General features: G+C 38.1%; 1 protein-coding gene across 2 annotated transcripts in view; it reads right to left on the bottom strand.

Moving 5' to 3' along the window:
- Positions 1-12,837, bottom strand: part of RPRD1A (regulation of nuclear pre-mRNA domain containing 1A) — a 79,404-nt gene that overhangs the window by 39,765 nt on the left and 26,802 nt on the right. For both annotated transcript variants that reach the window (XM_032152499.2, XM_032152501.2), the window contains exons 2-4: positions 6,321-6,450; positions 3,619-3,725; positions 3,436-3,533 (exon numbers count right to left, since the gene is read on the bottom strand). In XM_032152499.2, the coding sequence (XP_032008390.1) occupies positions 3,436-3,533; positions 3,619-3,725; positions 6,321-6,450 (335 nt within the window). The remainder of the gene's footprint in view (positions 1-3,435; positions 3,534-3,618; positions 3,726-6,320; positions 6,451-12,837) is intronic.

The raw sequence follows: 12,837 nt of genomic DNA, 5'->3' as shown, positions 1-12,837 counted from the left end.
CAGAAGACTTTAATTTCATATTCTTTCATCCCTATGGGCTATTTACTAGTACAAAGCTTCTAATATAAACTGCTTTTGAAGACAATCAATTTCTTTTATATATTAAGAAAAAAGGAGGCTATACTATGTTAGGTGTTGAAAATATAAACAAGACAAGGCCCTAGACCTTGAAGAGAGCTTACTCCAGTGGTGGAGACAGAGTGTAGTAATAATTATCCCAGTACTAAAATGAGGTAAGTAACTGATTTATATGGCAAATGTATCAGTGGTGAAAGAGAAGGTAGGCTATAACATCAACCTAGAGAATACAAGTTTTATGTATGATATATTCATTACATTATCATTGTACACTAGAAGATTTTTTTAGTATTAAATTGGATATTACGGAAAGAGGGTTACAAATCATCTACTACAACACAGAAGAGTCTCCCAGATTTCATTTCTAAATGCCGTAATTAAAGCCCAAGAGAAATGTAGTTCTAGAATATGTTCAAATACGATTATCTTCAAGTATCCTATGGCTTGTTAATAAGATCATTAAAATATTTCAAAATTTCAAAATTCCATAATCTGATGACTAATACATATTGCTTAACCAGTATTGAAATTATTTTATCATTAAAATATTTTACTTCCACTGTTTTCATACAAGCTATAATTAGGAGGGAAGCGCAACTCTTTGCTGGTGATTTCACAATTCATAATGTCTATAAAGTTATTCCAAAGAAAAACAATTAAATTTTATTTTTACTAGTTTCCATTCTCCAGCCCATCTTTTTCATCTTTCTTTCTTAATTTCTAATACCAGATTCAGAAACACTAGGAAATTACACATATGCTTTAAAAAATATAGGATATTAGTAATTCGGTGTATATATTAAGATTTTTAAACTATTCCCTTGAAAAAAATGGCAGCACATAACAAATGATCAAATGAAACTAATAAGAAATATACTATCCTACGTGTGCTCACTCATTAGAAGTGTTTAAAATTTCAGTATTTTAAAAAATAATTTCGTTGTAAGATATATCCCCTCTACAATTAAGGTGTGCTTAAGAGTAACAACAATTACCAGAAAGCTTGTTTCTCATGTTGCCACAACTAACTAATATATTATTTTTAAAATCATTCTTAGAAAATTCTAATTGTCTGGAGTTCTAAGAAGAAATCTGGCTTTTACTGTCTTGGCAATGCATTGATGCTTTAGTTACAACCTGATCTCATCACACCTTCACAGTCCTACATGAGTACATTCTAAGTTCCCAATGCCTGATCAAGCATCAGATAAGAAAGCAAAGTTGTCTGAAACAACACTAAGCCTAGTACTTCCTACCAGAGTAGAATGAAATGAGTTTAACGGAAACCTACAAAGAGATTTTAGCCATTCTTATAAAGAATAACACACACACAAAAATGAAGACCACAAAGCTGAACCATTGATAATTAAGCAGCACAACTAATCTAAAAAACGGTCATTATAAAACAAAGAGCAACAGCATTTTACACAAGTACTAGAGAAGAGGTAGATGATTACTTAAAAATACTCATAAGATATGCAACCGTGGTTACCCTCTCATCAGGGAGAGCGGAAGGAGGCCAGATCCTTTATCTAGAACTCAGGTAAAACACTGTTCATGCAATCATGAGGCTCTTAGCCAAAAACGATTTTCTGTCATAAGTTATTACCAAATAGGAAGAGACATAAATCTTAGTGTTTGGTTGTTCCAAATGTTACGTTCTTATCACTTTTCTATTCAAGCTGTTGTCCATAGTGGCCAGTGGGCTTCAGCATTCCTATCACTGAATAAACAGGTAGGGTGACTCAAGTGTGGCCTTGGTCTGATTCCTTCTGCTTCTCCAGTACTGAGGCTAATATAAATCCACAGTTACAGGTAGTAATTGATTGTATTTTTCTTTCACCTTCATGGAGGAAAGAGCTCCTCCCAGCCTCTGATTTTATTCAGTGAATTTGGGTCCAGTCCTCTAACTCCCACGGAGCACTGTGAGTTCCTGCTGCCCTTGTGAGTTCCTGTGACCTTAGAGGATACTAATTTCTGGCAACCCCATGTCTGCTTCTGGACCAGGGCTCAGCAGGAGCCAGGTTTTGTCTCACCTATGAAGTTAGGTGTACAATTTCTAGCCCATGGAAATACATTCGCCTTGTTCTAAGAGTATGGTTATGTCTTCATTTTCTCATTTTACACTTTATCTGTCCCCCCTACATGTTTGAAACATAGAAGGAGGAAGCTTAAGACTCAATGCCCACTTAATTAAAAAAAAAAAAAAAAGTCTTTCTGGAATTAATCTGATGGTTAAAGAATACCATACCATACCTATGTGGGAGGACACAGAGTATTAAGATAATAATTCTAACTTATTTTTCCACAGAACTACATAGTTCTATATAGTTACATAGAAATGTATGAACACATATATATCACTCTAACGCTACTTTTTTGTTTTCGTTTTTGTTTTTGAGACGGAGCCTCGCTCTGTCGCCCAGGCTGGAGTGCAGTGGTGCGATCTCGGCTCACTGCAAGCTCCGCCTCCCGAGTAGCTGGGACTACAGGTGCCCGCCACCACGCCCGGCTAAGTTTTTGTATTTTTTAGTAGAGACAGGGTTTCACCGTATTAGCCAGGATGGTCTCGATCTCCTGACCTCGTGATCCGCCCGCCTCGGCCTCCCAAAGTGCTGGGATTACAGGCGTAAGCCACTGCGCCCAGCCACTCTAACACTACTTTTTACGTTTAAAAACAAAAATACTTAAAGGGGCAGTGTTTATGTCCAAGAATGAAAATTTTAGTGTATTTAAATCATACATGGGCTGGGCACAGTGGCTCATGCCTATAATCCCAGCACTTTGGGAGGCCAAGGCTGGGGGATCGCTTGAGGCCAGGAGTTCAAGACCAGCCTGGCCAACATGGTGAAACCCCATCTCTATTAAAAACACAAAAATTAGCTGGGCTTGGTGGCCCGTGCCTGTAATCTCAGCTGTTTGGAAGGCTGAGGCAGGAGAATCGCTTGAACCCAGGAGGCGGAGGTTGCAGTGAGCCAAGATAGTGCCACTGCACTCCAGCCCTGGGGACAGAGTGAAACTCAGTCTCAAAAAAAAAAAAAAAAACAAACCATATAACAAAATAGGCATGTTTTATTTTAAAAAGTTTAAATAGCTGAAATCTCACATCTAACCATATTTGGCAATTAAAAATTCTCTTTCTATGCAAAATATGATTTCTATGCAAAATATATAATATGCAACATACTACATTTAACATAAGCAATTTGTTAATGAGGAAGAGATATTCATGTGGCTTCTTTCTTGTACCCAAAAGTATAATAGAAATCAATTTACAGAAGTGAAATGAAATTAATAAAGCTTGGTGGCAACATGAAGTAAAAGTTTGTAACTCTTTTAACAGGGTAAAATTTCTACCTGTGGTGGTTCACTTGGAGATCCCAGAGAGGAACAGTTTTCATTTTCATCCACCTTTATCTGTTCATAAGTTCGCTTCCTAGGCTTCTTATCGCCATCTGAAATGAAAGAACATTTAAGTTTTAATGAAAGAATACATTTTAATGAAGAGATCGAGATAAGAGATCAGGATTCGACACTTACACAGAGCTTGTTTAAGTTGTTCTAATACATCATTTTCATAAACAGACCTTTCTTCCCAAATAGATAATACTCTTCCAAGGTGCTTCTTACAACTTTCATCAGTTTCACTAAAAACAAACAAACAAACAAAAAAAAAAACCAAAAGAAAAATGTTAACAGTAAAAATGCATAGTGCTATTGAAAAGGTAATGGTAACTTTAAGTATAATCAGACATTCATTCCCTGGAAAAAACTGTCCAAACGTATACTGTCCAAATGTATATGTGGCCAGCAGCTCAAAAGTGAAGTGATCTAGACACACTGCTTGCTTCTAGTAAACATTTTATAAACATACTATTACACAACCAAAAAAAAGTTTAAACTGTAAAAGTTTTAGTACTGGCTACTAAGGATTTCCTATCCTAATGGGGGCTGGACATGGGGCTAAGGAAGATTTCTAATAGGTTATTTTTTAATTTATTCAACAAATACTTATTGATCCAGTTACTATCTTTGACATGGAGATACAAATGCAGCTTATGGCAGCTGTTATTTATAAGTATCACAAAAGAGAACAAAGTGCTTAAGACAGACCTGGCCCAGTTTAAGGGATATCCGGAAGACTATTTAAGGAAATGAGATTTAATTTGAGATCTTAAGACTAGACATATGGGGAATTGAAAAACAGACTACTCTCAACTGTTTCCTACCTCCTTCATTGCTATCACTGTAGACTGAAACACTATTATCTCTTGCCTGGAATTTTGTAAAGTCTTTTCACGCTCTCCCAGCCTCTACTCTTTTACTCTATTCTGTACAAAGCAACTTAATAATGTAAATCAGATTATACAGCTCTTGATCCTCCAAGAGCTACCAATCACATTAAGAATAAAACCAAAATCCTTACTCTGGGCCACAAGGCCCACATGCTCTGCTTTCTGGCAATCCCTCAGTACACACTCCCTAATACCTAATACCATACAAATCTCCTTGCTAAGGTCCTCAAACATGTCCAGCAATATAGCTATCTCATTTTTTCAGCCACATATTCTCTCTACCTAGAATCCTTTCTGCCTAGTCCAATGACTCATTTCACCCCTTTCTTTAGTCTTTGTTCAAATGTCACCTTCCCCAAATAGTTGTTCTTTATCTTATCACATAACTGAGCACCCTCATACCATCTAGTTCCTTCCCAGCTTTGTATTTCTTGCTAGCATCTGTCATCTGACATTATGCATTCACTTGTCTATCTACTTATTACCTTTGTCATCCAGTGAAATGTAGGCTCCAGTAGAACAAAACTTTGTCTTGGTCACTACTACTCAGGGTTTTGCACATAGTAGGCAGCCAATAAATATTTTACTGAATTCTAGGGAGGGGCAACATATATAGAAGACTTAAGGCTGAAAGAACTAAAAAAGGTTAATTTAGCTTAAACTGCAGACTATAGACTGTGTGGAATAAATGTGAGACAGGAGTCTGGGGAGATAGGCAGTGCCACAAAGGAACATCTTAAGTCTTGCTCAGGACTTTAGACTTCATCTCTAAAACAAATGGGAACCACTCAAAGGCAAGGAAGTATTATGACCAGCTCTGCAACTCTGTCTAGTTTTCTAAAGAAATTAAACAATACTAAAGGGCACTGAAATTATACCGAAAAGACATTATGGTAACTACAAGGGAAGGAAATCCAAAGAACCGAGTCAATGTGTACTATATGAGATATGGGGACTGAAGGAGAAAGAAGAGTTTAAAGGTAACACAATTTCTTGCATAGGCATCTGGATAGATCGAGTTGCCATTCACAGAGTATAAAACCTACGGGAGGGACAAGTACGGTGGGAAGCAAGGACATAATGAGTTCTGTATCAGACACAGTGAGTATGAAATGTTTGAGATGCATACAAGTAAAAATGTCAAAAGGCAATTGGGCACACAGGTTTGAAACAAAAAAAAATCTGGACTGGAGCATAAAACTGTAAGTCATTACAGTGTGGAGAATAACCAAATACATGCAATGTACAAAATTACCCAGAGGGCAAGTAAAGAATAGAAACAGGCCGGACATGGTGGCTCACGTTTGTAATCCCAGCACTTTGGGAGGCCGAGGCAGGTGGATCACGAGGTCAGGAGTTCAAGACCAGCCTGGCCAAGATGGTGAAACCTTGTCTCTACTAAAAACACAAAAATTAAGCTGGGCATGGTGGCAGGCACCTGTAATTCCAGCTACTTGGGAGGCTGAGGTAGGAGAATCGCTTGAACCCAGGCGGCAGAGGTTGCAGTGAGCTGAGATTGCACCACTGTACTCCAGCCTGGGTGAGAGTGAGACTCTGTCTCAAAAAAAAAAGAATAGAAACAGTACTAAGTGTATATGGAAATATTCATTACAAGATTGATAGCTTTATAAACACACAAATTTTTACTTCAATACCTTCATTCATTTTTAATGAAGTTCATTCCAATATAGCAGTTGGTTCTGGTCTCTTAAAGGAAAGCTGTAATTCAAGTACTCCGAAGGCCCACCTTAGCAACAGTTCAAAAAATATTTTTCCTTCACTGAAGGCATTTAATACATTTATAAATGCCATTTAGAGGAAGTCTTTTCAAATAGAAGCATGAAAACACTATATTCCCTACTTTTTAATAGCTTAAGGCAAATTTTAGCAAAAGGACATATGGTACACTTAAAACAGATTATCTAATACCCAAAACAATGATCATACCTTGAAACATGCTTAAAAGCCTCCACTATAACTGGTGCAAAATCTTTTGTAAACTCTGGCCCCTTCCTCTTGCTGTTCTGTATGACATCATTGGCTAGGTAGAGAAAAGTAAGCTTCCTGTTTGGTTTGGCTGAAAAATAAGAAAAAGTTAAAAATCTACTTAAAATATCTTTACTTGGTCAAACTTTCTCAATACCTGAATTAAGCATTTTGAGAACTAAAATAACCCTACTAACCTTTATGTATCATTTCAACCCTAGTCTCTCATTTTACTACCAAACTAACCAGTCACTGCTGCTAAAATCGCTGGAACAACTAATGTCTATGTAAAAATGCATCTCGGTGACTCTATCCTGTATTAAATTTTAGTAAAACCATTACGAACTGTATGAAATACAGTCATTTAAAATAAGATGGTGATTGGTCATGTTATTAAGATGGCACCCTAAATCCTACATTGAATTTAGGATTGTTTTAATAGACATGTTAATTCAAAATCATTATTAAGCTATCGTGAAACAACAGAAGAGCATGAAATGTAAAACAGGTTGAAAGAGATGTCCCTTCAATCAATTATTACTTTTTGTTTATGCAGTAAATATTTGCCAAGCTAACAGATTAACTGCTAGGGAGAGTAAATGGGAAAAGTTTAGATGTTTCTGTCTTAGATTACGTGGCCATAAATTTTAAACTGAATGCATTGTGACAAAAATATTCCCCTACTCACTATGCTCTGTGGGTGTAGTCATTTCTCTAAGGAAGTAGACAAGATTTCAACAGTTGTGGGCCAGAGTACATTTTTACTGGTTACAATGTTAAATAGCATACTACTACTGAATATGACTCAAATAAGATTATACATAAGGAAAACAGTGTTGAACATAATCTTTTATACTATTCTTATATTTTACTAGAATTAAATATGAATCACTCAATGTAGTACAGTTATATTCAGAAGCATCATACCTTGTGCATCCATAGTACAATGGTGTAGGAAACTTATGGTCAGGACCAATTATGCAGTATCCTATTGATGTGGGCTATCTTATTGGATTTAAGACAAAAATCTTGATCAGGGTACATGTGGTCCTCTAGATGTTAAGTATTCAATTTACAAATTTAAGCATCTGACATATTAAAAAGTCACCTCTGAGTTCACATCATTCTCAAGGAGCAACTAGAAGCCCAACCTTCTCATATGCTAAGTCACAACTGATCAAACTTTACAAACCTGTGCCATGCCACTGTATAACCTGGTTTGTCTGTTTAAATTGCTGTCTACCACTTTCCATGACTTTGAAAGTTGCTGGCATGGCATAAAGATAAGAAGAGATGGCTATAACAGAGACCAACTTCTGGTTTTCAGGCTCCTTGTCTGGTTAGATAAACCACAGTGTATAACTGGTTAAGATATCAGGACCCTATCCTAACATTCAGTCCTGTCTCTTTTGTACCCATCCCTGCCCTCTCAATCCCACCCACCAAATAGATCGGTATTATTCAATCTAGATTTTTGCCTTCCCAGTGTCAAATGAGTTTAGAAACTTAAATTTGTATTATCTAATTGGGAGATTGCCTGCATTACTTTTGAATGGGTACCTAACAAACGGAATCCTTTCACTGCACTTTTACTATGTGCTACACACTATTCCAAGCACTTTACATATATTATCTCAATCCTAACAATATGTCTCTATTTGGCAGTTGAACAAACAAAGTCAAAAACATTATTTGCCCCCAGGGAAATAACGAAGAAGAGATCAGCCAGGATTGGAATCCAAAAAGTCCAACAGCCAAGCAAATCCCTCTTAACAACTAGACCATGCTTCCTGTCATAATTAAAAGGGCATGTTAACCTTTTGAGACTCAAAAGTAGCAACTGAAAAGAAGAAAAAGATAAAACAATGCAAAACAAAAAGCAGCAACTGAAATAAAAATATTTTACAATGTTAGCATTATTCACAATGGCCAAGAGTTAAGAGCAACCTAACCCACTGATCAATGAATAAACAAAATGTGAATTATATATTCCATAAAGTATTATTCAGCCTTATAGAAGAAGGAAATGTTGACACGTCACAACATGGATGAATCTCGAGGACATCATGCCAGGTGAAATAATCGAGTCATGAAAAAAGACAAACCACTGTATGATTCTACTTATTGGAGGTAGTCAAATTCATAGAAAAAAAGAATGGAAGGGTAGTTGCTAAGGCTGTGGGAATGGGAGGAGAATAGGAAATTATTCATGGGTACAGAGTTTCAGTTTTGCAAAATGAACAGTTCTGGAAACTGGCTACACAACAATGTACTTAACACTACTGGACTGTACACTGAAAAAATGAAGATGGTAAATAATATTACCACAAAAACAAAAAAAAGTTGTTTTGTTTTGTTTTGTTTTTGAGACAAGGTCTCTCTGTCTCCCAGACTAAAGGCTCACTGCGGCCTCGACCTCCTGGGCTCAAGCAATCCTCTTGCCTCAGCTTCCCAAGTAGCTGGAACCACAGGCACACGCCACCATGCCTGGCTAATTTTTTAAATTTTTTGTAGAGATAAGGTCTTACTTTGTTGCCCAGGCTGGTCTTGAACTCCTGGGCTCAAGTGACCCTCCCACCTAGGCCTCCCAAAGTGCTGGGATTACTGGTGTGAGCCACTGTGCCTGGCCCTAGAATGTTTTTTAAATTCATGGGTTTTTTAAATCTCTCAAAGAATTCAGAATTGCTTTTACAACATACGCTAAAATAAAAATTTACAAGATTTAAAAATATATTTACCAGTGTTTTCCAAAGGACAAATTCCATATGAGGTGATTGAGCATGGGGTCCAAATACCAAGATACTATTTTCACTTTTATCTTTGTAGGACCAAACAAAAATATGAAAAATACCCAGCAATCATCACAACTCATGCCCTTCCCTACATTTTCAGGGAAAGAAATTTACTTCCATTTAAAATTATGTGTCCCTATACATACAGCAAATAATTAATGGCGGTAATCACAGCAAGCAATGCAAGAAAATCACACAAAAAAATTTCCAAGTGAATTTTGATATTTTTAAAAATAACAGAGCCATAGTTATTAAAAGAGAAACAGAAAAGTTAACAGAAAGGGAAAACAAACCATTTCATAATTCCACAAAGAAATGCCACTGTTGGCAACAACGAACATAAGACTAAATGACAGGTCTGACTTAGTTAATTCCTAGGTTTCTGTTGCTCATAGGGTTCTTTCCAAAAACACCTGTTTTCCAAACTGCCCATTCAATTTAAATAGCATTTATTATTTTAATGTTTGCCATGTACCAGGGACCACGCTAAGTACAGACTAAAATTAACCTTCCTGTTCAATCAGGAGTTTGCAAGTTCCATATAAATTGGCAGATATAAACCCATGAATTTAAAAAACATTATAGGGCCAGGCACAGTGGCTCACACCAGTAATCCCAGCACTTTGGGAGGCCTAGGTGGGAGGGTCACTTGAGCCCAGGAGTTCACTAGATAGGTCACATCACTAAAATGTTAGTTTTTCTTTTTATTTCTTCTCCTCATGAATGTATCACACCAACACAGAAACAATCATAAATAATATATACTTGTGATATGGTTTGGCTGTGTCCCCACTCAAATCTCATATTGAATTGTGGTTCCCATAATCCCACGTCATAGGAGAAACCAGGTGGGAGATAACTGAATCATGGGGGCAGCTACCTCCATGTTTTTCTCATGTTAGTGAGTTCTCATGAGATCTAATGATTTTATAAAGGGCTTTCCCCCACTTCACTCTGTACTTCTTCCTGCCACCATGTGAAGAAGGACGTGTTTGCTTCCTCTTCTGTCATGATTGTAAGTTTCCTGAGGCCTCCCCAGCCCTGAGAACTGTGAGTCAATTAAATCTCTTTCCTTTATAAATTACCCAGCCTCAGGTATTTCTTCATAACAGCATGAGAACAGACTAATACAGTAAATTGGTACCAAGTAGTGGGGCACTGCTATAAAGATACCTGAAAATGTGGAGGCCACTTTGGAACTGGGTAACAGGCAGAGGTTGGAACAGTTTGGAGGGCTCTGAAGACAACAGGAAGATGTGGGAAAGTTTGAGACTTCCTAGAGACTTGTTGAATGGCTTTGACCAAAATGCTGATAGTGAAGAAGACAATGAAGTCCAGGCTGAAGTGGTCTCAGATGGAGACAAGGAACCTGTTGGAAACTGGAATAAAGGTGACTCTCACTATGCTTTAGCAACAAGACTGGCAGCATTTTGCCCCTGCCCTAGAGATCTGTGGAACTCTGAGGTTGAAAGAGATGATTTAGGGTATCTGGTGGAAGAAATTTCTAGCCAGCAAAGCATTAAAGTGACTTGGGCACTCTTAAAAGCATTCAGTTTTAGGCATTCACAAAGATATGGTTTGGAATTGGAACTTATGTTTAAAAGGGAAGTGGAACATCAAAGTTCAGAAAATTTGCAGCCTGAGGATACAACAGAAAAGAAAACTCATTTTCTGAAGAGAAATTCAGGTGGGCTGCAGACATTTGAAGTAACGAGGGGCCAAATGCTCATCCCCAAGACAATGGGGAAAATGTCTCCAGGGCATGTCAGAGACCTTCATGGCAGCCTCTCCCATCACAGGCCCAGAGGCCGAGGAGGAAAAAATGGTTTCTTGAGCCAGGCCCAGGGCCTTGTTGCTTTGTGCAATATCAGGATTTGGTGCCCTGCAACCCAGCTGCTCCAGCCCTAGCCGTGGCTAAAAGAGGCCAGGGTACAGCTTGGGCCATTGCTTCAGAGGGTGCAAGCCCCAAGCCTTGGTGGCTTCCATGTGGTGGTGGGCCTGTGGATGCACAGAAGGCAATAATTAAGGTTTGGGGACCTCCATCTAGATTTCAGAGGATATATGGAAACACCTGGATGTCCAGGCACAAGTCTGTTGCAGGCGTGGAACCCTCATGGAGAATCTCTGCTAGGGCAGTGTGTAGGGGAAATGTGGGATTGGAGCTTCCACATGGAGTCCCCATGAGGCACTGCCTAGTGGAGTTCAAAAAGAGGGCTACTGTCCTCCAGACCTCAGAATGATAGATCCACAGACAACTTGCATTCATGCCTGGAAAAGCCACAGGCAGTCAACATCAGCCCACGAAGGAGCTGCCCAAGGCAGTGGGAGCCCACCCCTTGCATCAGTGTGCCCTGGATGTGAGACAGGGAGTCAAAGGTGATTTTGGAGCTTTAAGGTTTAATGGCTGCCCTGCTGGGTTTCGGACTTGCATGAGGCCTATACCCCCCTTGTTTTGGCCAATTTCTCCCTTTTGGAACAGGAGCATTTACCAAGTACCTATGATACCCCCACTGAATCTTGAAGTAACTAATTTGTTTTTTATTTTACAGGCTCATAGGCGGAAGGGACTTGCCTTATCTCAGGTGAGACTTTGGACTTGGACTTTTGAGTTAATGCTGGAATGAGTTAAGACTCTGGGGGACTATTGGGAAAGCATGATTGGTTTTGAAATGTGAGAAGGACATGAGATTTGGGAGGGGCCAGGGGTGGAATGATATGGTTTGGCTGTGTCCCCACCCAAATCTCATGTCAAATTGTAATCTCCACGTCAGGGGAGGGGCCTGGTGGGTGCCATGACTGTAAGTTTCCTGAGGCCTCCCCAGCAATGCAGAACTGTGAGTCAATTAAATTTCTTTTCTTCAAAAATTACCCAGTCTCAGTTCTTTATAGCAATGTGAGAGGAGACTAATACAATTACCTAAAAAGTCGAGCACATCCCCCAGAAGGGGCATGGTAATAAACGTTCAGTTCATCATATAACCAGGAGACAGTTATATAATCTACCACAAACAATTCATCTAAAAGATCAATTACCAAGCTTCAAAAAGAAATCAGAGTCCGGACTATTAAACAATATGAAACAGACTTACTCAGTGAAAGGATTAAAATGTCATCTCTAGTTCCACTACTTCATAATCAGTTCATAGTTTTTGTTGTTCATAATGGTAGAAAGTGGTAGGAGAAGTGTCATCTATTTTCTTACATTATACATACCATATGTATACTCATTTTTATATGCTGCACAATATCATAATCTAAATTAATCATCCATGGTTTATGAAGACTGAATTTAAAACTACAGTAGATGGTAATGCTGATGAATACAATAAACAGCTAAAATCCTGTTATCTATAAACATAAGAACCATCGTTCTGAGGGAAACCTTCTACATGGAAAGCAGCAGCAGGAAATTGAATAAGGAAACACACACACACACGCATGCACACATGCACATATACACACACACAAATATATGCACATGTACATATACATACACATACACATCAATGGGAGGAATGAGCATTACTGCAGGTCTTGTACAAGAAAATCAGGAGAAAAGTCATTTTGAAACAAAAATCTATTAAAGATTTATTAACAATTACTAGACATCCTCATTTATTTCCCTGGTAAAATGAATGACTATAGACTAGAAAAAGATTCTATATATCCTGCTTATATAGTACACA

Source organism: Hylobates moloch, unplaced genomic scaffold, assembly GCF_009828535.3.
Source record: "Hylobates moloch isolate HMO894 unplaced genomic scaffold, HMol_V3 SCAFFOLD_5, whole genome shotgun sequence".
Classification (NCBI taxonomy): Eukaryota; Metazoa; Chordata; class Mammalia; order Primates; family Hylobatidae; genus Hylobates; species Hylobates moloch.
The sequence above is the reverse complement of the archived record's forward strand: the minus strand, read 5'-3'. Positions and strand labels throughout refer to the sequence as shown.